Genomic DNA, 26619 nt, shown 5'->3' with positions numbered 1-26619 from the left:
AGAGTAGCGCAGCGGAAGCTTATGGAATGCAATAGCACATGATAGTTGTGACCATCGTAGGACGAAGACTAAGCATATCTTAGGCTTGAATACTTGAAGAGTTTAGTCGGTTAATGTAAATAAAGGTTTCTAAGAACTAAGTTTGATTGCAGTTGTAAGGTTAGAAGGAATTAAGATAGGTTGTGAACTTGAGGGTGGATGACTAATTTGGATATTGGATGCCACGTGAGTGTAATTGTCGAGTTTGAAAGGTGAGGATTGCGATATTTGATCATGATCTCTTTGGGCTTAGATTGAAACAGGAACTGATTTATTCCAAGTATAGATTTGGAGAGCATCGAATTGAAGTGCTAGGGTTGAATTGAAGTCGATTGAAGGGAGCTAGGAGTGAGAAGGACAATTACGATATAGGCTTGAATTCAGTTAGAATATGGAGCTATAAATAAGAATAAAAGATGTAGATAGGAAATTGGGCTGCCATGGAGGAATGAAACGATGAATGGTGAGAGGTAGTTTTAAGTTGAAGAGACATCTAAGGGAACGTTTAATGAAGATGATAAGTAAACCAAATTTTGAGGGTAAAATTTCTTATTTGGTGGGGAGAGTGTAAGAGCCGCGCTTAATTAACCGCCTAATTAGATAATTAATTGCCCCAAAATAGAAACCGAAAAGTTAGAACGAGAATCAGAGGATTTAAATATGATTTTTGGACTCAGTAGATTTTTCTGAGTCAGGAAATATATTTTTTGCGAAAAACCGTGAAAAACTGCGAATTGGCAGTTGAACCGGTTGAACCAGTTCAAGTCTGCCCGATACTGTGTGAAAAAAATTTAAAACAATCAAAAACCTTAGAAAAATATTAGAAGTCAAAAACCGGGCGTTAATTTTAACAGTTTGGCCCGAAGTTGGGCCAAACGGACTAAAAACGCTAACAGGTTGGACCGGACCCAAGTTTGGCCCAAGCCCAACACTATATAAGTCCATTAAGTGGCCATTTCAGCCACTTTAACACCACACCACCAGCAGCAACGTGAAAAGAAAGAAGAGAGGTAGGGTTCCAAAAGTTCACTATTCATCATCTTCTTCTTGGAGCCATATCTCACTCTCCAGAGCTCCGATTTGTGTGCCGTCAGTTGCCACGTGAAGCTCTCGTCGAGCTCTTCGATTTCATTTGAACAAAGTGGTAAGAAACTTCCAATTTCTTGCCCAGTTCTTCATTCTATAACAGATTCGGTTTTTGGCTATGATGAATGAGTGGTTCTTATGATTTTGATTAATTAGGTACAATCTAGCATCGGGTACTTAGTGGGGTTTGTCTTAATCAACTGTGGGTAAGATAAGCTCACTCTTATCCCTTGTGAAATTGAATAATTAAGAACCCTAGGTACTAATTTATTGCACATTAATGTGTATAGCTTGGAATATTGATGGTTGATGCTTATTGGAGATTAATTGATGGCTTGATTGAGTTTGAGAACTTGTGGAAGCTTGGTTGAGGACAATTTGGTAATTTTAGCGCATATTGAGAATCGGCCAAGGTATGGTTTCGGTTTTCTCTATGTAGTATATAACATTCATGGACACTTAGGCTAGTGACCTATAGGATAGGTTGGATTTATATGGTTGTTGATGATAATTGGTTGAAGTTGTATGCAAAATTGATGTTGTTTTGTTGGGAAATGACGATGTTGAGTTATGATGTTTGATGATTTGAATGATTGTATGTGGTTGGATATTGATATAAGTATGAATGAAATTGATGATGAGAATTGATAGGAATAAATTGATGGTTGGTAAATATGTTGGTGGAATAATTGAGCTTAGTGTCATATACTTGGTGTTTGATGATTGAGAATGATGTATTGTGATTTAGAAGGGCAGATTGTGCTGGAAGTGGAAGTTTGGTATTGATCTAATTGGATGTGGCTTGTGAATTTGGTAAATTTGGGTATATGTGAAACTTGGGTAAAAAGGAAATTTTGGTGAACTTTGTTCGATCATAACTTTTGCCTCAGTTTTTGAAATTGATTGAAATTTATTTAGAATTAAAGATCTTTGAAAACCCTTTAAATCGATATAAAGTTTGTTAAAATTAGAATTTTTTAGAGGAAGTTATGATCATTCAAAGTTGGTGTTAAAAATCTGAAATTCTGCAAAGTTGCAGAATTTCATAATTTCTGATATGTGCGAGTACACACCCTCGTGCGCACGCATACCCTGCGAAAATTTTGACCTGTGTGCACGCACAGGTAGGGAAGTGTGTTCTGTTTGCAGCACTAGCACAGCTTGTGCGCACACATATCTAAGGAAGAATCTCAACCTGTGCGGACGCACACGTTGGGAAGGTCAGTCTGTTAAGGGCGCTGGCACAGGTTGTGCGAGTGAATAGATTCTGTAAGTTTTGTCACCTGTGCGTACGCACACATTTAAAAATCTCCTGGACGTGCGCACGCACACACCCCTATGCGGCCGCACACGTCCTGTTTCTCAAATTTTACTTGTTTTTCAACTATTCTACCTTCCCAACAAGGTTGTAAGCTTCTCTATCACCATTTTGGGACTATTGGGCCAAGTTTTAGACATTTAAAATATTGGAAAAGATCTTAGGGGTTTTAGATGATACTAATCGGAAAACTTAGAAAACGGAGGCCTAGGTTTCTGGCGTGTTGAGGATGGTTTGACGTTATGTAATGAATGGTTGATGTATGAGACGAGGATTGAGGAACTATTGAATTCGGAACTAAGATGTGAATTTACAGTGGTTGAGATGAGTCAAGGACTCTGAGTGAGATGATGGACCATGTATACTGAAAGTGTTTTCTGAAAAACCACTGAAGTACTGATTTGTACTAAGATTATGAGACGCTATGCGCCTGGCAGGGACGGGGTTGGATCCCGCCTATCGAGGTAGCGGCGGTGGCTTAAGGGCGGTGGTTCGTCCCGCTTGCATTGAGATGTGAGGTCTGTGGCAAGAGTATCCCGCTCGCATCCCTTCGGATCTATAGGCGTGCAGGCGCCGGTACCTGGACAGTGATCCGGGCACTATATCTCGGAGGTTCTCATATGAGAATTCCGAAGGGCGACGTCTCCATGGAGATGTGTCGGGTTGGCAGTTGAACCGACAATGTGATATCACAACCAGTAGGGCAGGCATTCATCATATGCATTTTCTGTCTGTTTGTATGCTTTGTCTAATTGTAATGGCTTGCCTATTTTTATAACATGCCTAATTGCTATTTGAATTAATTGCCTTATATGTCAATACTTGTGTTTTACTTGCATTGTATATTATTTGTGTTTTCTACTGGGATTGAGGAGGTTCGGAAGGCGGTGGCGATGGGATCGCATGGAGGATCGGTTTGTGAAGGCTGTGGGACAGCGGTGTTTGGTTAGAGTAGAAATTCCTAAGATAGACTACCCAGTTTATTTAAGTTAAAGTTGATATAATTATGTTTATTTGTTTTAAAATGCCTTAAGTTTGAAATCTTATGATGGATATGGAGCTTAGGATTGCCTTTGGCGTCCCGGGGTCTTATATCCTACATCAATGGGCACTGTTACCATAATGAGAACCTCCGATTCTCATACCATATCTTTGTTGTATTTTTCAGATGCAGGTCGCAACCCACCTCGGTGAGTTGTCTGGTTGGTGACAGAAGCGGAGGATCCATATATCTTTTTGAGTCTTTTGATTTATTTTTTATATGTCTCTCACTTTTGTATTTTGTTTTGCCTAGAAGCTTGTATTTGAGAGAACAAAACTTGTATAAGCTGTTTTTACTATCTGGTTCTTTTGGTCTGTATATGGCTAGCCGGCTTAAACTCCGCGAGCTATGGCTAGATCCTTATGATATTATACTATTATATTTTGATAAATCTATATCTTGTGCTTTAAGTTACAAGCTTCATTAGTACGTTTGCGCTTTTGAAATCCTGTTTTAAGTTATATTCTTCATCGGGCTTCTAGATTATACTATATATATATATATATATTATGTATGAGCTTAGAACTGTCGTAATCTCTGGTTAATCTTTGCTTTATGACGCAAGGTAAAGCTTAGGCTAATAAGGGTGTTACATTATCAATAACCAAGACAGGAGTCAAAACGGATATATCTACCTAAGTCAAGTTAGAAAGGACTTTAGAAGATATGTTGTGAATTACTGAATAAGACATCAAAAACTATACTTACAATACAACAAAAGAAAATATTATCACTACAAGTCGACAAGATAACCAAAACAATTTGTCTAAAGAAGTCGAGTCATCTTCAAGATATAATACAACAGTACCTACAACCCTTTGTAAATAACACAACCGCATCAAAAATGGAACCATCTTTAGAGAAAATAGTATCATTTGGGGACAACACAAGGGAAAAACCCCCACGTCTAGATTCACACCACGAAATAAAAATCAAGTTCAAAGCAAAGTTTTCAAGAAATTTGGAAAAGATGATTGCCAGCGCCAATAAAAATAGAAATGAAGAGCATTATTTACAACATAGAAACTGAAACACAGGGTTTAAACACACCAACCTTAAAATGAAACAAAGAAGAAAAGATGCACAACAAACAGGAAAGTACATATGGTCCAAAGCCTCCAAATATACGAACGCCCAAACAAGAACTCAAGATGAAAAAATCTTGAAAGAGTGAGGGATTACAGAAAAGATCAAAGAAATTTTTTGATGGAAAGAGAGGAAAGAGAAAACGTTTTCAGAGAAGCAAAAAAGAAGAAAGAAGAAGGAGTTGAGATATTTATAAGGCATTAGGGGCAAAAAAATCATTTCACACCCCCAATATAACATTATACGCAAATCTCAAGGTAACTGCTAAAGTAACGTATGTCGTGTCATAAAAAGGCGCAACGTTTTGAACTTTTGAAAAAACACGTCGAGCACCCGACCTAATCTCAAGAAAGGTGGTGTGTCCGACCTAATATGCTAGAATCTACAAATGCTCGAGTCCGACCTATTAAAAGCCCAGACTCTAGTAGGGGTACTGTTTATACCCTGACTCAAGATAGAGCCAAACCCATAATGAATAAAGGTCCATCAGATTTGGCCCCATCTACACATATCCAACCTATTTTGAGGTAAGACGCGACACCAATAGTTCAGCTTAATTTATCTAACTAACTAACTCCTAAGATATTTTCCCTTTTATCTAGAAGGGAGATCTCTACTACTTCCCTAGAAAAGAGAAATGGTTACCCACCATCAAAGGTGGAACTACACTAAAAGGTGGTTATCCATTTTATTATAAACTAGAGTGAGACCTGCGCGCGATGCGCGGAGTGGTAAATTAATTATGCTATATAGTGTATTATAATAAGTGTTATATTCTTTAAAAATTGATTAAATAATATATAAACTAATGTTAAATTTGAATTATTTATATTAAAATTATTTTGTAGAAAATTTATTTGATCATTTATATATAATTCCATAATTATTCAACTAAAATGTAATATAAATAAAATATAGTTTATTAGTTTAAAAAATTGAATTCAATTATTTTTAAATAAGACATATGCTTTTTATATTAGAGTTGTACAAAATTACATCTTCATTTGTTACTTCTATTTAATATAAATTAAAATATAGTTTATTAGTTTAAAATTTTAAATGTATTTATTTTTAAAAAAGGCATAGGCTTTTTATATTAGAGTTGTATAAAATTACATCTTCATTTGTTGCTTCTATTTGCTTTAGTTGTCATACTTTGTCTTTTCATATGGTGTTCTTTGCCTTGCAAATAATTAAAAAAAATAATAAGAATGAAAAAACACCAAAAATATAATATATTAATTTTATAATTATGATATATTTGAATATACATAGTAAGAATATGTGTCAAATTTGAACTTACTTTAGTTTTGAAAAATAAATGAAAATAAAAAATACCAAAAATATAATATAAAATTATGAATTAATTTTATAATTATGATATATTTGAATGTATTTAGTAAGAAAATCTGTTAAATTTAAACTTACCTGAAAAAATAAAATAGATATACTATTATCATGTATGAATTGTAAAATTTTAATATTTGTAACTGAAATTTTTATAATTATTAGTATGACACTTTTAATGTATATTTATTTATTTATTTAGTACTTTATGTTTTAATGAATAATAATAAATAAGAGTTGTTTCTTTTAATTTTTCTAAAAAATTTTACTAAAAGATTATTACTTGATTTTTAAGTTTTGCCAAATCATCAAAATTACGTATGTGGCATGATTAGAAAAGAAATACACGGACTTAAACTTATTGTATAAAAAGTTGGTATCAATTTTTATATAATAAAAAAAATGTTAGTGAAGAACAGCATAAAAGGACTAAACAATGAATCCAAAACCTTGTAGAAAAAATACCTGTAAGAAGTTTGCTACACTCATGGGAGCTTAGTTAAGACAAGGGGTCATGGCCCCCCAAATTTTTGGTAAAAAAATTAGTAATATTTCTTCAAAAAATAAAAAATTAGTTCAATTGGCTCAAATACTTTGCTATGACTTAAAATACCAAAGTTCAATCTTCATTTTTTGTTTTTATTACACAATAATTTTTAGTTTTAAATATTCAAAACATGTTAGATTTGGACTTAACTAAGTGTATTCGTATTTTGCAGCTCTTCTCTATTCAATAAACAACACTTTCTCTACCTTTGAGTTCAAATATAAAAAATTAGGTATTTTTTATTTATGTAATTTAGTATTATTTTATATTTTACATTTTACTGTTTATCTAATTTAATTTTTTATATCATAAAAGATATTAGAATATTCAATAAGTATTGATATTATTGTATTTGTATAAATTGATAAAAAAAATTCAATAAATATTATAAATTTTAATATTTGTCATTCTAACTTCTTTTTTACATATTTTACAGGATATATATTCAAATTTTTATATAAAATAATCATGAAAAATTAAAGAATTGATGCATTTTTTAAGAGGAAGGCTAATATTTAAGAAGGAAAACATATAACTTTTACAATATCCACACCTGTAGATAGTTTTTCTACTTTAATAAATCACGAAAAAAATGAGATACAACCTCCAAAAGTTCAAAAAGTTGCATCTGATGAGTTTGACCTTAATTCTTTGGAACAAGACCCTGGAAAACGGCTTTAAATTTGGAAATATCACCCAAATAAGAGAGATGAGGTTAGACGAACTTATCTTAAACGGAGTCCATATCAAAAGCATCTTGACAATTATCTTCTATCTGCCCCCCTCCCCCCAAATTTTGTTTCAAGCTCCGCCACTGGCTACACTGACACTTTCACTTTTATCAATGTCCCCGTGAATGTTATTCAAATGTCGGTGTCGCCCTGGATTCTGCAATTGATTTCCTCCGGAGTTCCACATCACCATGGGTAATGCAAACCACGAGAGGGGGGAAAATAGTGTTGGTTCGGAGAATGATAATGGCTCATGACTCCTTTGGTTGAGGTAATGGGTGCCTCTTGGGACTGCAGGCAATGGGAAGAAATAGTGTCTTCTTTCGGTCTGTTGTGGCTCTCGATTCTAAATTCAAGTTTCGTCGGAGTCAACATGACTGCTGCAAGAGGTGCGGAGAGATAACGTGTTAGCTCGGAGAATGGTAGTCACTCATGGGTTCCTCGGAGGTAATCGGTGGCTCTAGAAAAGTTGCTAATAGAGAGAAGGTTATGCCATTTATGTTTTCAGAATAAGAATATTTGAGATAAGCAAAGAGTTCTCTTAATTTTGTTGGGAAATCTTTTTTTTATTTTCTAAAATTTGATTGATTAATTCCTAAACTGTCAAGTAAACAATCGTGCCGACATAACATCATTAGGAGAACAAAAATAGCTTAAATCTAATGTACAAAGACTTTGATATCAACTTTTAAATAATAAAAATAAATACATTGACACCCTCAGGTATATTCAGATCCTAATCAACATAAAACCCTGCTCTAAACCCTTGCTAACTTAAGCATCGGAATCTCTTGTAAGTACCACCCCACCTCCTCACGAAGAACTTGGACGGCAACACCTCGATACCAATACAAGTCGAACGCTGTCTCAACAGAGTCTAGACCTCACGTCCAGGCCCAAAAGTGACCCGGTTTCAGGTAACCTTCGGAACAAGCATAAAGGCTAGAAAGCAAGTTAAAGTATATGTAGGCACGAACTAAAAGTTAAACCCCATTTTGGTCCTTAAGATTGGCGAACTGCACTGATTTGGTCCCTAACTTTTCAATTGCTACAATTTGGTCCTCCAGATTAAAAAAATTGCACTAATATAGTCACTCCTCAACGCCGTTAGTGACATAGCTCAAATCTTACCACGTTGGACATATTAAAATGACGTACACGTTTTGCCGCTAAAAAAGCACTAAATGATGTCATTTCAGCGTTTGAATAATACTAAAAGGGAGGGGTGTAAGGTTTTAGTATTGTTCAAATCCTCAAACGACGTCATTTAGTACCTTCTTTAACGCAAAAACGCATACGACGCATAGTTTTTATTGCGGATGGCGGCTCATAGCGGTGAGCCAAAAATCCGCCATAAAATTATAGCGGATGGCGTTGCGGAAAATGACGGAAATGGCGGATTACCTAAAATACACATATGTACAAAAAAAACATGCAGAAAAATTACAAATATAATAAACTATAAAATCTATCTATATAAGCAACTTTCTAGTCATAAAACATCTAATTAATATAGCAAATATAGTAGCAAATTTAGCAAATAAATATAACATCAAGTTCAAATCATAACTCAAAAGTCATAAGCAAGCCATAAAATAGAAGACATAAAACATAAAAACTATAAACCATCTACATTCTAGCTCTCATCAAATTCATCCAAATTAACACGATTATTATCGTATCCCTCTACCCCCTCATCATCCTCTGAATCAGTATCATTGAATTGAATCTCCTCTTCTTGTTCTTCTTCATTTTCAGAATCCTCTTCATCTTCAAATTCTGGTTCTTCTTCCTCTTCCACAATTACTGCTTTTCCTTTTCCTTTTTTTGAAGCTTTAGACCCACTTGGTCCACCCTTTGCACCACCTCTTGCAGTTGCAGGTTCTTTTCTTTTTCTATGTTGTTGTCTTCTAGTATGTGTCGTAGGCTCATGTCCTCCCATTGCTTCAAAAACAAGGTTCCAACTCAAAGTGTTGTCATCTTGATGAACCAAATCAGCATCTTCATCCATATTATCATCATCTCGAAAGGTGGCAGTCCCAATTTCTCCCACTAACCACTCATTACACTCATCAATGTCATTGAGTGCAATAGGGTCAACTTCATCTTTAAGGTTGTACCTCTCGATGAGTTGTTGGTTATACTTTATGAAGACCAAGCTCTCCATCCTTTCATGATCAAGCCTATTTCTTTTCTTAGTATGAATATGCTCAAATATACTCCAATTGCGTTCACATCCAGAAGCACTACAAGTCAAGCTCAAGATCTTGATAGCAAGGTCTCGCATGTTTGGAGCTTCATGCCCATATGTCCACCACCAAAATGCTATAAAATTAAAATAAATTTGTCTAAGCCTTTAATCGAACTAATATTATAAAGTTTTGTAAAATTTATAACAATCTTACCGGGTGAAATCTTTTTCCTCTGAGATTTTGCAAAGGATGATCCAAAAAGTCCATAGCCGGACTTATATAGTGTTTGCTCCTCCAATATCTTCTCTTGCACAGCTATACTTGGCACCAATCTAGTGATGCACTCAAACCATCCCTTTGTAACTTCTAAATCCAATTCAATGCGAGGATTATCATAAAACAAATCCGGATTCAGAAAATGACCAGCTGCATGCAACGGACGATGAAGTTGGCAATTCCATCTGTTGTCAACGATTTTAAAAACTTCAGAATATTTGCTCACATCATTAGAAAATGTTTTTATGATGCATTCCTTTGCCTTTTCCATTGCTTCATATATATAACCCATTGGCGGCTTCTTCTCCCCATCAACAAGTCGAAGCACCCAAACAAGAGGCCTCATGATCTTAAGGGTGTACTTGACATGATTCCAAAAGGAGGGCCTAATAACAATCTTTGTTGCCTCCCTCCCCTTTGCCTCCCTTGACAACTTATTCCTTACCCACTCATCCGAAGTGAACATTCTTCTTAGATTTCCTTTCTCCTTATAAAGCCTTTCCAAAGAGAGAAATGAAGTGGCAAATCGGGTGACTGCATGCCTCACCAATTCCTTGCCATTTGTGAATTGTCTCAACATGGATAAAGTGCTAGAGTGGCTATAAGTGAAGCTAACCAAAGAAATGGCACTTTTTATGGTTTTTTGGATTAACGGTAACTTCCCAATGTCTTCAAGCATCAAATCCAAACAATGGGCAGCACACGGGGTCCAAAACAAATTCGGTCTTTTCTCCATCAGCAACTTACCGGCTAGAACATAGTTGCTCTCGTTGTCAGTTACAACTTGAACAACATTTTGCTCCCCAATTTCCTCAACAATACCATCAAGAAGCTCAAACATTTTTTCACCCGTCTTCACATAATCAGAGGCATCAATTGACTTCAAAAACATTGTCCCAGCAGGAGAGTTTACAAGAAAATTGATAATGCTCCGTTGTCTCTTATCCGTCCAAGCATCTGACATAATAGAGCAGCCATACTTTTCTCATTGTTCCTTATGACCCTTCAACAAGTCTTTGGTGTATTCTAATTCCTCATTAAGGAGTGGCACCCTTAGAGCATGATAAGTGGGAGCAGGTAAATTAGGACCAAAGCTTCCAACAGCCCACAACATTTCTTGAAAACTCTTCAACCTCACTGGATTCAATGGAATCCCAGCTTGGTAGAACCACCGGGCTATGTATCGATGAACTCTACGAACCGCTTCCTTATTACATGCTTTCTTGATATTTTGTTGCCTCAATTTCTCCTTTTTGTTTCTTGCAATGGCAATTTCGGGTCTTTTCATAAACAAGTCCATTGGACCTCTCATAAAACTCCCCCCCCCCTCTAGTTGCTGCCATTGGAGTTGGATTTGGAATTTCATCAATTCCTTGAGCATCTTCCTCTGACAATCCAAAACCCAAACTATCTAAATCAAGCTCCCTAGCATTGACACTTTGTTCCTCAGTGCTTGCCGGCGTAGAACTTTGTCTTCCTCGATTTTTTTCTGGTTGTAGAACTCCCATAATTCAGAAATAACATCCTTTGGGACCATTTTACATCCAGCAACATTCCCAGGCTTAATCATTAAGTGCTCCTTTGCCCGTGTAATTCCTCCTTTCGTAATTTTTCCACAAAAATTACATATGGTGTCATTGGTATTTCCCTCTTCTACAGCAGTAACATATTTCCACCCTGGATCAATCCTAGTGGCACGGACAGCAGCTGCAGGACGAGCAGCAGTTCCAGCAGCATGGCCAGCAGAGGCAGAGGTAGGGGCAGGGATAGGGGTAGAGGCAGGGGCATCAGAATTACAGGCTGGTCTAGAAGTTGACATGATGAACTGAGCTGAAAGGAAAAAGAATTGGAGGAAGAGAGGTTTATGAGGGAAGAGAAGGAGAAGGAGACAGGGAAGTGAGTGAACTGAATGAAAAAAAAAAAGGGAACGGTAACTTCTACAAACCAGAAAAAAAGAGGGAATTGTGGTGATGAGCGGCAGTGACCACCAGCAGTGACGGTCGGTGACGAACGGCAACAGGTGGCGGCGACAGGCGGCGACGGACGGCAACGGGCAGTGGCTAAGATCGTCTGTGATTGGAGGCAGAGAGAAGAGAGAAAGAGAACAGAGAGAAAGAGCCGTTTTTGACGTTCAGAGAGGAAGGCTCGTTTTTGAACTGCAGCGGCTGAACGTGAGTAACTCTTTCATTTAGGGTTTTGCAAAATTACCCAATCACCCTCGAAATTTTTTAAAAAACCCGAAAAAACCCGCCATTTTCGCCATTCTCAATGGCGGACCGCCATGGCGCCACCGCAATTGCGGCGCCTTTTGCCCCGCCGTGATAAGCACGTTGCGGTGGCCTACATATGGCGGCGAGGTCAAATTCCGCCACGCCATTCCGCCATGGCGCCGCCATGGCCGCTATTTTAAAACACTGATACGACGTCGTTTTAATATGTCTAGCGTGGTAAGGCTTGAGCTACGTCACTAACAGTGTTGAGTCTTGGTGACGGAAGATCCACGAAGGACTGCATTGGTGCACCTTTTTTTAATATGAAGGACCAAGTTGTAGCAATTAGGAAGTCGGGGACCAAATCAGTGCAACTCGCCAATCTCAGGGACTAAAATGGGACTTAACTCCACGAACTAATAACAGCTTATACACACTGTATATATGATATTCATTACAATAAACTTTGAAGTATAGCGACTTGTGAATAACGCTTGAGAAGCTCCAGTCCAGCATCACATGTTCAAGCAACCCGGTGGATAACGACGTGAACTCTTTGGCAGGCTGTACCAAATCAAGAAACCAGGAAAAATATCATGTAGATGCTTATATCAAAATGAATAACTTCAATACTGTTCTACATTATAAAACACAAAAAGGAACGTTAAGTGATGGAATAATATTCTATCGCTGAGTATTCTACTCAAATAAGAAATGAAAATCATGAGCGTCATAAATATAAATAGGAAACAACTGCTTAAGCAACAAGAAATATTTATAACCCAACATAGGTCAAGCAAAGCATACCTTCATCCAAGTCAAGAACCGTATGTATTGGCTCCTGTTTAATCCCCAAAGCATTCTGTCATCGGCAATATGTATGCGCTCTTACAGCTCTGAACGAAATACATGCCCAGAAGGAGCACTGTTATGGAAGATGCAAGTAGCATCCTAGCAAATCCAAGAATGGACGAATGGATCAATGGTATACCAGAATACACAAATCCAATCCAGTCCAACTCGGCTTATATGCCAGCAATCCAATCAGCTGAAAGAAAACCTGGACCTGCAGGAATCCATTATACAACTACGGCTGATCGGGAGAAAGCATGGCCACGCCCCCTCACCGGGGCCGGGTCAATCCAAAACATGCATCAGGAGGTAGTTGATGATACTGCAGTATCAAGTACACAAAAAAAAACGCAATTAGATCCAAAGGGGAAAGAAGACTAGAAATATGAAAGTTCAAAGGAACAGACAAGAAGTCAAAATCACCACAGGATTAAACACAAAAATATTGAGGACACTGCGGGCGGGCAGGGGGTGTTGTCATAACTCATACCTGTGCAAAGGGTTGGTGAACAGGATCATGATGGATGAAAGGAACTGGTTGCTGACGAGAATATTGAGATGAATGCAAGTGCATAGTCGAATGTCCAGGAAAATGACTAGGATTAAATGGTGGCATGATGGTGTCTGGATGTCCATATCGCACTCCAGGTATGGATGGCGGGGCCCATGGACCAGGTATGTGCTGCAGAAGAGGTTGGGAATGGTGTTCAGAAGAAAGCTGGGGTCCATGAGTGGATCCAAGCTGTGGAAACTCAGTATTATAATTTACTACTGATGTATACATTGGTTGCATGGCATAAAACCCTCCATTGAACCCAAACCCAGGATCAAATCTTTGCATATACCTACTATGCCAGTTACAAGAAATTACCAGGTTAATCCTTACTCCAACCATATCATCCTTTACATTTGTTAGATTTACAATTCTGATAGGACATGAACATACAAAACACGTCAAACTTCAACAAGTGAGAAACACAAGAAACGTTAATCCCACAAAAGTAATCTGATTCAAAGACTCAAGTCAGATCGATTATACATTAGAAGCAGGAACATCCACTACAAAGCATGATTTATCCTGCGAACTTCAGGGCTTAGATTGGCCAACTTAACCAACAAAACGACAAAAGTAAGAATAAATCCCCTTTCCCATTTGGTGGCATAAGCTACATAAGCCAAATGACACCGTTATATCTTGTGTACCGTGGCCTATATACCAGATATCCACCATGCCTAGACCTTTTTAATCACTTGTCCATGTTTCTCTTGGTTTCACTCTACCTTGTCTATTAAGATAAGTAGATAGCCTCTTGCTTATTTACTCCTTATTGGCGTTTTCACAAGTCTACTTTGCAGGCTACTCATTCTAGCTAGCCTTTGGAAATTCATTTTCCAAGGTTACTATACATAATTGTAGGATCCATTTTATCTTGGGGCTCAAACTTTTTCATAAATTTAAATGACACTTCAGAACTCAGATGTAGTAATCCCAGAAGGTTTTCTTAGATGTATCATTTTGTTTCCTTTTCCAAAGAAAGCTCTTGGTCTGTTGATTCCTGAGGTTTTTTCTCATAAATATTGCTTTCATTTCCTAACCCATTATTTGAATTTTGAAAACACCTCTTTTTGACTTGAAACCTATTCAGGAGACCAAAGCTCCGTCGGACATTAAATCGTTAGTTGGACAGTTGTGCTTAATAGAATTAAACATCAAAATGATAAGTTTGAGGATCATAATCTACCCTGAAATGTGCGGTACAAATTCAGAATGAACTCACTGTCCTATTTTGAATTTTCTATTTTGTAATAGGATAAACCATCTTCCTTCCCCTTTGTAATATTCTTCACCTTCTTGTTAGTAAAATTGTTTTATTTTTATTGGAAAAACAGGGAGGAAGGAGGGATGTCTTCTTGCACGAGACCAATATACCTAAAACAAAATTTTACCATTTTTCCTTCTATAGGCGCAGCCCGGACTCTCTAACTCTCTAATTTATTTCTTCCTAATATTATCTTATTTTGTTAGTCTAAGTCACCCAACACAACTTCGTTATGCCTCTAAAAACGAGCTTTCCAGATGATCAACTTATATATAACTAAAATACATACTTTATTCCACGAAGAAATTAGGAGCTATGACATAATGGCCACATTCATAACACTGCTATTTCTAGTTTGTATAACCCAAACAACTCTGTTAACCAACTGTTAACAAGTTTGCAGCATCATGCTTTGGGTTCTTTAAGCGTTTACAGGAAGAGCAAGGGAGAAAAATTAGTAACTAGATACTTCTCAAGCAAAATAACAACACTAGATAACACTGCAATTAAATCGATATACATGGCACCAAGACAAGGGGAACTAGAAAACAGGGTAATAAATTCTAGCAGACCAGTTACCGAAGATTTAAAAATGGCAAAGACCAGAGTTACCTATCATAGCTCCTGTTGTAATCAGGATCCTTGCGATCAACTTCACGATCCCGAAAGATAGCCACCCTATTATGTTGGCTGTATCTACCAACTTGCTCCTTCTCTGTCCTACTTCTAGACCTGCTACAATTAGTTGAAGACTCAACCAGCCCTCTACAATAATTGATCTCCGCTACCGAAGCAGCTTTTCCTTCTACCCTAGAAACCCCCAAGGAAGCAACTGTAGTCTTATCCTGCTTCCTCAAGTCACATTCTGGCTTCCCACCTACAATAGCACCATTACTGCTAGAACTAAATATCCTTTCACGAGCCCTATTATACTCATCTTTTCTCTCTTCCATACTTTTGGAGTTGCTACTCTTCACTGAGTTGGAATTCGCATTGCCAAGAATTTGTATCTGCTTGTTTGGCCTCTGTTTGATGGCCACTTTCATAACAGCAGCAGGATTGTCTTCCGATGATAGTTTTACAGGGATGTCGGCGAGGCGAACAAGCGGCATCTTGCATTCAGATGTTTTGTGGATGATAATTCTTGAGCCAGAACCATCTGGGGAGGTATTATCCACTAAAACCATCGAGGGCAGCGAGTAATGCTGAGCCACGCGGTGGGCGGCCAGCCGTAAATAGGACGTTGGCAGCCGGTGAAATTCAAGCTGCTGTTGGCTAGGATCATCAATGAACTTCTCAATATCTTCCTCTATCCGCAATACTGAAATTAAACTCGAATTCTTTAATCAGTGTTTTGTGAGATATATTATTAAAGATTGAGCTTCATTAGGTCTAGTTCACATAAAAATAAAAAGCATATATAATCTCTGAGACGGAGAGATACCGGAAAGGCGTTCACGAGGGTTGTGAATGGCATCGCGGAGGAACTGGTCGACGTGGTTGATGACGTCATCAGAAATGGAAGTAGGAGGAGGTGGTTGTGGCTGTGGCGGAGCATGATCATGATGAGGGTCGCTGGAGGAGACAGAAAGGTTCAACCGATTCATTGAATGATCTAGATCGGTGAGGTCCAACTCATGGGGGGCTCCGAGGCGCAGGTCATATGCAGAGCCCTCCATGGAAGAAGAAGAAGAGTTGGTAATGAGTTAGAGAATTGGGGGATTCATGAGAGAAGGGTCCAGAGTGGGGTGTGAGGTTGAAACCCTAGTGGCTCTTTGCGTCGTGAGTTTCATCAATAATGGACGTTATTACAGTGACGAGAGTAGGCACCGCTGCTTCATCACAGCCACGATGGTGAAGTCCAACAGACCATCTTCCCCTTGTCACTTGTGCTGTTGTATATTCATGCTTTAAACAAAAATTATATCATTATATATATTCTTCTAGGTTAACTTAAAAGGTGATTTCATCTACTGGGAGAAAAAATCAATTTAATCATATTGTTTTCTTCAATTTAACTCACTCTTCTAACTTCAATTTTCTAAAATCCTTCAATAGTCATTCTTTGATATCCAAGTCGCCCCATTCAGTGGTAAATTTATTGCCTCATTTCATAGTACTACAGTTGCACGCGAATTAAGTCTCAAACTCGTACTGTTTGAGAAGAGGGTGATTTTGAATCATGCACCAATTCTCAAGGGCTGAAAGACTGATATTATCATATTTGTTAGTTCAAAAATTAATACTAAAATTTTTATTTCTATTTCTAAAATTTTAGTATTTTCAAAAAAAAAAATTTAAAAGATTAAAATTTTTAGAAATAAAAAATTTTAATAATATTTTATACTTAAAATATCTTCATTTCAATTAATTAATTCTAATTTTATTTTTTAAATTCTTGTTTTAATTTTTATATTAATTAATTCTAATTTTATTTTTTAAATTCTTGTTTCAATTTCTATTTTCTACTTTGCACCAAACAAAATATTAAAATTTATTTTAATCTATATCTCTTAATCTCTTTGTTACCCGTCCATAACCATGCCATGCGCAGCGCACAATCCAATTTGTTAATTGACAAAATTTTTTTTTAAAAAGAACTTTTAAATATTAAAAACGTCTTTTTTTTTTATTTTTTTTAAGTAAAATATTACTAATTTAAAAAAATAATTTATTTTTTAATAAAAATACCTTTTTTCGTATCCAAATAAATTTTAGATGGAATAAAAATACTTTTTTTTAAAAAAAATTTCACTAAAAAAACCAATTCAAACTAGCACATAATGATGAATTATTTTAAAATAAAAAAGAAAACAAAAAAGACACCAAAAATCAGGAAAGCTAGCAAAATCTTTAACCATTCCAGTTCAAAAATTATTAACTCCACATATTTATTCAAAAGAAAAAAACAATTAAGATGTCAAACAGATGTAATAAAAAAGTTTACTAATAAATGGATAATATCGGATTGTATATAAAGCAATATTAGAACCGAAATATACAATCAGAAGTTAGTCATTTTATAATACAAGAAATCATGAATAATCCATCATAGTGAGCAGAGCGTGAAAACAACCCAGTTAGATCTCAGCATCAGCATCAGATGTTCCTGCAATCCGTCGGCAACTAACCGGTCGACATCTTTCTCTGCTAGCCTTTAGCTAAATAGGGAGCTGTGGCCAAAAAACCAACAGAAACATCCATCTTTAAAAATTATGATACTTACTTATTCTTTTATGCTTGAAAAAGTTTCTTCATTAGAATTGCGTTTATACACAAGAAAAATGGGCCAAGTAACTTGAATTGGAAGTAGTGATGGAGTATCACTGATGATTACCAAATCAACTTGAAAGAATCATATGCTGAAGTATAGGTTAAGCAAAGCATACCTTCAGCCTGGAGAAGCACAAACTTCTTCAGCCGAGAAACACCTCAATTTGCTCTTCTTCGTGATCGGCAGCATGTGTGCCCCAACAGCTCCTCAGAAAATGCCATACATCCACAAATGGGACAGGTCATGGAAGATGTGCAAAGCATCCTTAGTAGACCGAGATTGGAGGAATGGATCAATGTTAACCTGTCTGAAATACCAGAGCGTTCCACCCATCCCAACTCGGTCAACATGCCTGCATTCCAATCAGCTTAAAGATAATTGGAGCTGCTGCAGCAGCCCATCATCTTTCATCATATATCTCGAGCTGATTGGATGCAGGCAAGGCCCATGCCCCTCACCGGGGCCGGGCCAATCCAAAACTTGCATCAGGCGGAGGTTGATGAGACTGCAGTGTAGGGTACATAAATAACTTACAATTAGATCCAAAGCAAAGGGACATTTTCTTCAAAAATAGAAATAACCTCGTATTAGATGAATGGAATTAACCTCTTTGGTTCTTTTTTACATGCATCCCTCGTGTAGGGACAAACAAGACTTTTGAGATGCATACAATTAATTAATAGATGATGAAATGATAAAGGGTAAAATAAAAGCCGAATTCCCATTAGAGTAAAAATTGTGTGCCTCAAACATGAAAATGGACCATTCCCCTTTGGGCTCTGTACAGTGAGGAGGTTTATGTAACCAAAGATCTACAAATTGGAGAACTTGGTGGCTATCGTACCTGTGCAAAGGGTTGGTGAACATGTTCATGATGGAGAAAGGGCATTCCAGGGCGCTGACAGGGATACTGAGATGAATGCAGATACATGGTTGATGAGGGATGTGCACCAACTTGGCTAGGATTAAATGGTGACATCATGGTCTCTGGATGTCCATATCCAATTCCAGCAGGTGTTGATTGTGCTGCCCATGGCCCAGGTATATGCTGCGGAAGAGGTCGTGGTTGGTGTTCAGTAGAAAGCTGGGGTCCATGGGTGGACCCAAGCTGTGGAAACTCGGTGTTGTAATTTACTACTGGTGTATACATAGGCTGGATCGGGTATGACCCACCATTGAACCCAAAGCCAGGATCAAACCTTTGCATGTACCTGCAATGCAAGTTAGAAGAAGTAAGCAGACTAATCCATACTTCTACAAAATTTCAGCCACCATAATTATGAGTTTTACAGTTGAAATATAAAAAAAAATAAAAAAATAAAAAAACACACACACACACATTTTAAAATATATTTATAAAAGAGTTGCAAAAGAAATCTGAAAATGGTGATATTTGTTATTCATTATTGGATATTCATATCATAAAGAGTCAACAAACATAAATTAAATCCTTCATATAACAAGTTCTGATAATCTCTCACCTCTGTTAATGTTCCTAAACAGGAATAAGAAGTGATGACATGGAATTTGATAGTGTTTTTATTCAGATTCAGGAAAAAAAAAAAACAAAAAAGGTTCAAGGAAAAGAAAATTTTCAATGCATCTTGATGTTTCAACACTTCAACTGAGAGGATAGAATGACATCAAATCGAGGTCTGCATCCCATAATAATTACGTGTCCTTTAACATGTAATATGATTAGGAAGAGAAAAAAAAAATTAATCACACCAAAGGCAACCGAATCAAATTCAAATTATGTATTTTGAAGAAAGGAGAACAGGACAACAAAGTCATAAATTTTAGCAAGAGAATGCATCAGTTAAAAAAAGGTATAAGGCACACATACCTATCATAGCTCCTGTCATAATCAGGATCCTTGCGGTCAATCTCACGGTCCCGAAATATAGCCACCCTATTATTACTTTGCCGGTACCTACCAACTGCCTCTTTCTCTGTCCTACTTCTAGCCCTACTAGTATTAGTTGAAGACTCTACCGGGCCTCTACTGGAACTTACATCAGCTACAGAAGAAGACTTATCTTCCACCCGTTGAACTACCAAGGAACCTTTCATTGAGTTATCCTCCTGCTTTGGTTCACATTCTGGCTTCCCAACTACAGTACCACCGCCATTATTACTTGAACTAAATATCCTAGCACGAGCCCTATTATACTCCTCTTTTCTCTCTTCCACACTTTTAGAGCTATTATTCTTCGCTGAGTTTGAGTTTGCATTGCTGAGAACCTGAGTCCGCTTCTGTGGTCTCTGTTTAATTGCAACCTTCACATTCATAACAGCACTGTTTTCTGATGATAACTTTACTGGTATATCTGCAAGGCGAATAGCAGGAAGCTTACATTCAGAAGTTTTGCGAACAATAATTCTTGACCCCGAACCATCAGGTAGGCTATTATCCATTAAAACCATTGACTGTAATGAGTAATGCTGAGCCACCCGGTGTGCAGCCAACCGCAAGTAGGATGTCGGGAGCTGCTGGAATTCAAGCTGCTGCTGACTAGGATCACGAATAAACTTCTCAACATCTTGCTCCATACGCAAAACTGGATAAATTAAATGAGAATCATTGATAAGTTTAGATCCAAAACAAATAACTGAATAACATTCAACTGATGCTTTCATAAGTGAAATAATAAAGCCATTAGAAGTTTAGAGCAGTAGCAAGTAAATTCATCACAGAAAGACCCGTAAAACATAGATGTCTCATACTGTGAATACTTCATTGTGTTTTTTTGATGAATAGCAGAGATAAAACCATTCAAAATATAAAAAATATTAATATACATAAGTTCCTGCACATTTTCCTCAAAATTCTATAAAACGGCAACCAATAAAGAAGCCCATGCAGCAAATCATTGCTTAGTAAACACATCTCACCAACAGATAAAGAAGTAGAAACTTGAGAGAAATCAAAGGAATAATGATAAATTTCCCGAGTTTTGTAGCCAGCTAGGGCCAGGATGCACTTAATTAATTCCAAGTTCCAACTATTTTTCATTCCAAACATATCAAGATAAAAGGATTTTCCTAAGAAATATCAGACTCTATTTAAAGGATTCGTATCGCATGCATCGTAGGACATTTTGTTTTAATGCTTAACTAACAAGTGTCCTAGGTAAGCATATAAATAATCTGCAGCATTACGTAAGGAACTGTAATTTACAAATCACAAATGAAATTCAGCCAACTCTTTCAGAATTGAAAACAACAATGCACAAAGTAATTGCATTCCTCTTATAACCGGATTTAAGTAAAATACACGATTCATCACAAACCAACACAATTAAACATAAAATGATTGAATGATTTTTGTTCAAAAAAATAGAGAAAAAATAAAACACTGACTCGAAAGGCGTTCGCGAGGGTTCTGAATGGCTTCACGGAGGAACTGATCGACTTGGTTGATGACGTCATCGGAGACCCTCTCGGAGCCCGAAGAATAACACGAAGACGAAGCAGAGGAGGAAGAAGGCGGAGGAGGTGGTTGTTGCGGCGGTGGAGGAGCATCGTCATCATCAGCACCGGGTTCGAGGTTAGGTTTGTTGCGGGAGAGAGAGAGCTTCAAACGGTTCATGGATTCGTCCAAATCGGCCACCTCCCATGACTCCGGGGCTCCCAGATCCTCCGCAGAGCCCTCCATGAATAAGAACGAAGAGAAAAACTTAATCGCCGCAATAGAAGAGAAAGATGAGTTTCCCCCCTCTTTTGTGTAAGGCTAGAGAATCGAGCTTGATCCCGAAAGCGGAGATGGGTTCTGCGTGACGAATTTCATAGGAACTAGGGTTAGGGTTGGGAATTGAAATTGGGATTTGGGAATTGGAATGGGAGAAAGTGATTGAGAAGATGCGAATGAATGCGAAGCTGAGGTAGGGTTTCAGGCTTAGCCTTTCAGGTTGACCAACTGCGTTCCCACGTGTTAACCACACTTCTCTTATTATTAATTACTTGAAATTACAAAAACTTCCGTATCGTCTTTTCTTAATTACTATAGTAACCCCTCTATATTCTTAAAAGTCACAACTTTCGCAGATTTTTCCATCCATAGTACTATAGTAGTTGATAGTTCCATACCAACATGGTCACGTGAAAACACGTGCCTATATTAGGGGAAAACACTTTTTTTCTTTAATTATTATCAAGAACGGATTTTTCTTTTGTGGAAAAAAAGAGAAGAATCTTCTTTCCCTTTAATTAAAGAAAACACAACAGACTCTTCATGAGGCAATGTGACAAATTGATGGACAAAGTTATTTAAAACGGTTGTAGGAATAACATTTTACGGGCCACTAATAATAATCTAATGAAATCTTCTAAAAAAAAGTAATAACATTCTAATGAATTTCTTTCGTCTTAATTTCTAAATAAAAAATATTTAGTGTTTTTTCTTGTTCATTTGAAAAATAACTTAGCAAAATGTTTTTTAAAATAAAGATATGTTTAGTTTGTAATTACATTTTTTATATGAGATACTCTCCACATCCAAGTATTTTGTCATCCAAATTCATCCAAACAATTTTAGGTTACGCACTCTTCTCCCTCGCGCTTCTTCTTCTTTTTCCGCGCGTTTACGCACGAAGCGTCTTTTTCTTCTTCGCCTTTTTCTTTGCGTGTTCCTTCTCCTCATTCTCCTCCTTCTTTTTTGCGTTCCTTTTTCTTCACATATTTTTTTCTTATCGTCATTCTTTTGTTGTTGTTGCTGCTGTATTTTTTTGTCTTTTCCTCCTTCTCTATGGTGAAGAAGCAGTAGAAGGTGAGGAGGAAGAGTTTTGAATTGTGCAGAACAAAAATGAACCGAACATGTTATTATAGTGAAATAATTGTATAGTAATAAATGAATGGAACTATTATATAAATTCAAATTTGAACAGCTTTCTGCATAATGAACCAAAACACGTACTGATGGTGAAACAATTGTATAGTACTGACCGAACGAAACATAATCCATTATATAAAATCAAATTCAAACAACTTTTCTGCATAATGAACTGAAACACATACTCATGGTGAAACAATTGTATAGTACTGACTGAACGAAGCATAATCCATTTTATAAAATCAAATTCAAACAGCTTTTCTGCAAAATGAACCGAAACACGTACTCATGGTAAAACAATTATATAGTACTGAATGAACGAAACATAATTCATTATATAAAATCAAATTCGAAATACATTTGTCTACAATTTAGAGATTATCAATTCAATTCAGATTCAGAACACGTGCGTCCATTTAACTCAATTTAATTCAATTTAACAATTGCATTCCATTCAATTCGATTGAAAAAATAATCCATTAGCAAAATGTTGGTGTTGTTGGTGATGACGATAACGAAAGAGGAGAAGAAGAAGAAGAAGAGAAGGAGGAGGAGAATAAGCAAAAGAAGAATCTGCGTGCGCGAAAAAAAAGAAGAGAGAGGAGGAGGAGTAGGAGGTCTACGTGAATTTGAAAGAAGAAGAAGATGACGAATGCGTGTATTTGAAAGAAGAAAAAGAAGCGCAGTGGAAGCGCGGGGGGAGGAGAAGAAGATAAAGCGCGTGTGATGACGCTCTTTTAATGAGAGTGATTTTTGTTGGTGTTGGACCTATTTGGATAAAACTTAGATGAAAAAATAATTGGATGTGTAACATAACCCTTAATATTCTCTATATTCACTTTCTTTCTTTTTTTTCCTTTTTTTTCACAAAATAATAAAACGAGAAATAAACAAATGTATATATGAAAGCTCTTTTGGAGAATAAAATTATCATGGCGCTACATATCCTAATATGTTTTTTTTATCTAAATCCAATCAAGCAGGTTTAATACAAAAAGATTCACTATCATTAGTGAAACAGCTGTTACACGCGTCAAAAATCTCCAAACGTTAGCAATTCAATTCGTGCTAAAATATGAAAACATTTCTTCTTCCAATTCGAAACCGCAACCAAAGAATTTTAAATTTTTTCAAAATCTCTCAAAAATTATTTATATTTTTTTTAGATGGACCTAATGTGTGTCATTCATAATTTTTTTTGGTTTTTTATAGTATTTTTCAAATCGATAAATTAAAGACTAATTTGTCGTAGATTTAAGTTCCATTTAAGGGTTTGTCGCTGCAAATCTAAGTTTCATTCAAGGGTTTGGCCAATAAATTACTGCATGTACAAGAGGGCGGAATTCGAACCTCAACACTTACTTAAGCGGATGAGTGAATTGTCCAATCGACCAACTCATGTTGATTTTGTGTCATCCATTTTGAACTGGCTCGCATAGTCACAAAAAATATATTATAGGCTCGTATAGAGAAAAAAACATATTAAAAGATTCGGCTGAGAGATAATAACTAGGCTAAGCACGCGCGGCACTGCAATTCTCCTGTTCCTACTTCACACTCTTCCCCTTTTCTTTGCTCTTCACACTCCCCTCTTCTAGATTATGCGGCGTCCTATCTCTTGCCCGGTTCTCTTTTCTATCACACTATCATTTGTTTATATCTTTTAGTTTTTTCTCTATTCTTATTCGCATGTTTTTCGATTTATGCATATTATTGAAATCCTAATTTTTGTGTTATTCTTAGGTTGCACTTTCTTTAGGCACAGCGGCGCACCATCAAAGAACTCTTACGTTGCGTTTGTTTATAGAGACAGGATACTGAGACAAGGACACAGAGATACAAAATCATGTTTGAACGAGGAGACATGAACAGAGACAATATGTCCAGAGACACTGAATCAATGTATTTTGTGTCCATCCTGACAGGAAGGACACGGAAACACTAACAAGAAACACAACTTATTTTTCATTTTTTCTTTCATTATTTTTGTTAATTTTTTATAATTATATTTTTCGTCTCAAATTTTTTGAATGAAAGAAAAATAAGAATAAATTAGATTTTCATAATTTATTCTAGTTTATCACCAAACAAGATACAAGAACACAAAATTTTGTATTTTTGTCTTTTATGTCTTGTTCTTAGTGTCTTATTCTGTCCTGTTCTCAAAAACAAACACAGTCTTAAGGTTTGTCTTATTATTGTTGAGATCCTCCATCTTATCGTTAATTTTTGTTTTAAATCTAATTATATAAAAGATTTTCTTACATGGAAGATTAAATTTAATTTAAATTATAAATATTATTTACTATTACTATAAATTATATATAAATTTATTAAAGTAATTTATAATTTGTGATTTTAGAGTTCTTACTTTTGCGAATTTCTTTTTTATTTTTATTTTTGAGTTAACTCATTTTATTTTTTTAGGATTATTAAGAGTTTAGTTACCAAAATTGAGTTGCACAAAAATACTTAATTTTGATTTGGTTTTGTAATTCACAGTGAGAGCAAGTTGTTTTTTTATTATTTGAAATATATTTTTTATTAATTTTTTTAATAAAAACTATATATTATTTAAGGGCAATTTACGAAAATAAAATATTTGTCTTTTAAAATTATGTAAATGCAACTTTTGCAGTTTGGATACAAAAATATAACTTTTTACAAATTTATGTAAACCGTGGAAGGGTCCTACGGATTTGAAATACACGTATTTTCTTGATTTTTAGCAAATCGATGATGGTTCGATATCTAATGGTCTGGGAGTGAAACATATTCCTCTGTGCAGGTACCAGTTTTTTAAAAGTGCATCAAAGTGTCTTCGATTAGACGAGTATTGTGTATAAAAATAAATTGGACTTTATAAATCAATGAAAGAAACAAAAAGGTAAAGTTTTCGAAAACGAAAATGTGCTGAAAACGGAAAAGTTTGCGTTGAAATCGTAAAAAAAAACAATAAAATGCCTTTGACTGGGTCAAAGGGCTTTGACATGAAAATCTAAATTGTAGAAATGTAAATTGGACGAAGAAGATAAAGGATACTTGAAAGATAAATTTGCTTGAAAGGTAAAGTTTACAAGAAAATAAATTAAAAGAAAGAAAATATGGAAGGAACCCTACAGAAAAGTTACTCGATTGCAGACTCAGGGATTCTCTGGAATGTGAGTGTGCTTGAGTGTTTCCTGAGTTAAAGTTCCAACCTTTATTCCCTAAAACTTCTTAGTATTTATAATCTACTTTTGGTAACTGACAACTAATTACAATTAATTACAAAATCACAGTCTTGAATGCATATTCCTTGATAATCGTTCCCACCTTTTGGCTGTACATATTTCCTATGATTTCCTCGCGTGATGAAAGCCTCTAACTTTTCCACTACCATAACCGCTCGGTCTACTTATTCGAATGTCTTATTCGATTACTTGTCTCAAAGACTTTGTTCGATTTGGCCTATTCGATTTAATAAAGTAAGTATAATCGGATCCGCGTCGATTATCTTCAGCCTACGCTTGTGCGTGTAACTTTTCGAGAACTGCTTATGTCTTCGACCTCTTTATCAATTCGAACCAGCTTACTTTTGTCGAGAATATTTTTTCGATCAACAAATTGCCCTCTTGGATTAATGTGTTTGCCTTCGATAATATTACTGAAAAACGAAACACTTAATCCAAATTCAAATTTCAAACTCTTAAATCAGTAATAATTACCATTAACATCCCATTAATACTGATCCACTCGACATGTTTTTCGAAACTTGCGCTTTCTCTTTCCACCACTTTGCCTTCTTCACGAAGTTACCTCTTTTTGTATTCTTCCTGCAGTAACGGCTACAGTATTTCCTTTAAATTCAACATTTTCACCTTTGTTCAACTTTTCTCGAACCATTGCTCTCTGAATTTCTCTTGTCTTAAGCTCTCGCATAATCTTCAGCCTTCAAAACTTGCTTTTTTCCTGTTTTGCAATGGCTG

At 36.2% G+C, this 26619-nt stretch overlaps 3 protein-coding genes across 6 annotated transcripts; all 3 read right to left on the bottom strand.

Moving 5' to 3' along the window:
- Positions 1-8523: 8523 nt before the first annotated feature.
- Positions 8524-10628, bottom strand: LOC112778924 (uncharacterized). Its single transcript, XM_025823189.1, has 3 exons — positions 9602-10628; positions 9042-9521; positions 8524-8600 (listed from the first exon to the last, which is right to left on the bottom strand). Exons 1-3 carry the CDS (start codon positions 10626-10628, stop codon positions 8524-8526), a joined length of 1584 nt encoding a protein of 527 aa, XP_025678974.1.
- A 1630-nt stretch (positions 10629-12258) lies between these two features.
- On the bottom strand, positions 12259-16691 carry LOC112776356 (uncharacterized). 4 transcript variants are annotated; one of them, XM_025820502.3, is made up of 5 exons: positions 15991-16691; positions 15159-15867; positions 13217-13408; positions 12682-13048; positions 12259-12438 (listed from the first exon to the last, which is right to left on the bottom strand). In XM_025820502.3, the coding sequence occupies exons 1-4, from the start codon at positions 16223-16225 to the stop codon at positions 13012-13014; spliced, it is 1173 nt and encodes a 390-aa protein (XP_025676287.1). In that variant the 5' UTR covers positions 16226-16691; the 3' UTR covers positions 12259-12438; positions 12682-13011. The 4 variants fall into 4 exon arrangements, with proteins under 4 accessions (XP_025676287.1, XP_025676283.1, XP_025676284.1 ...); XM_025820498.3 differs by having other exon boundaries at positions 13217-13574; positions 15991-16658; XM_025820499.3 differs by having other exon boundaries at positions 13217-13571; positions 15991-16616.
- Positions 16692-17475: 784 nt separating this feature from the next.
- On the bottom strand, positions 17476-21793 carry LOC112775542 (uncharacterized). The gene is made up of 5 exons (XM_025819239.3): positions 21184-21793; positions 19667-20381; positions 18665-19031; positions 17936-18325; positions 17476-17719 (listed from the first exon to the last, which is right to left on the bottom strand). Exons 1-4 carry the CDS (start codon positions 21476-21478, stop codon positions 18275-18277), a joined length of 1428 nt encoding a protein of 475 aa, XP_025675024.1. The 5' UTR covers positions 21479-21793; the 3' UTR covers positions 17476-17719; positions 17936-18274.
- Between the last annotated feature and the right edge of the window lie 4826 nt (positions 21794-26619).

This window comes from Arachis hypogaea, chromosome 19, assembly GCF_003086295.3.
Source record: "Arachis hypogaea cultivar Tifrunner chromosome 19, arahy.Tifrunner.gnm2.J5K5, whole genome shotgun sequence".
Taxonomy (NCBI): Eukaryota; Viridiplantae; Streptophyta; class Magnoliopsida; order Fabales; family Fabaceae; genus Arachis; species Arachis hypogaea.
This window is presented reverse-complemented; position numbering and strand designations above follow the sequence as displayed.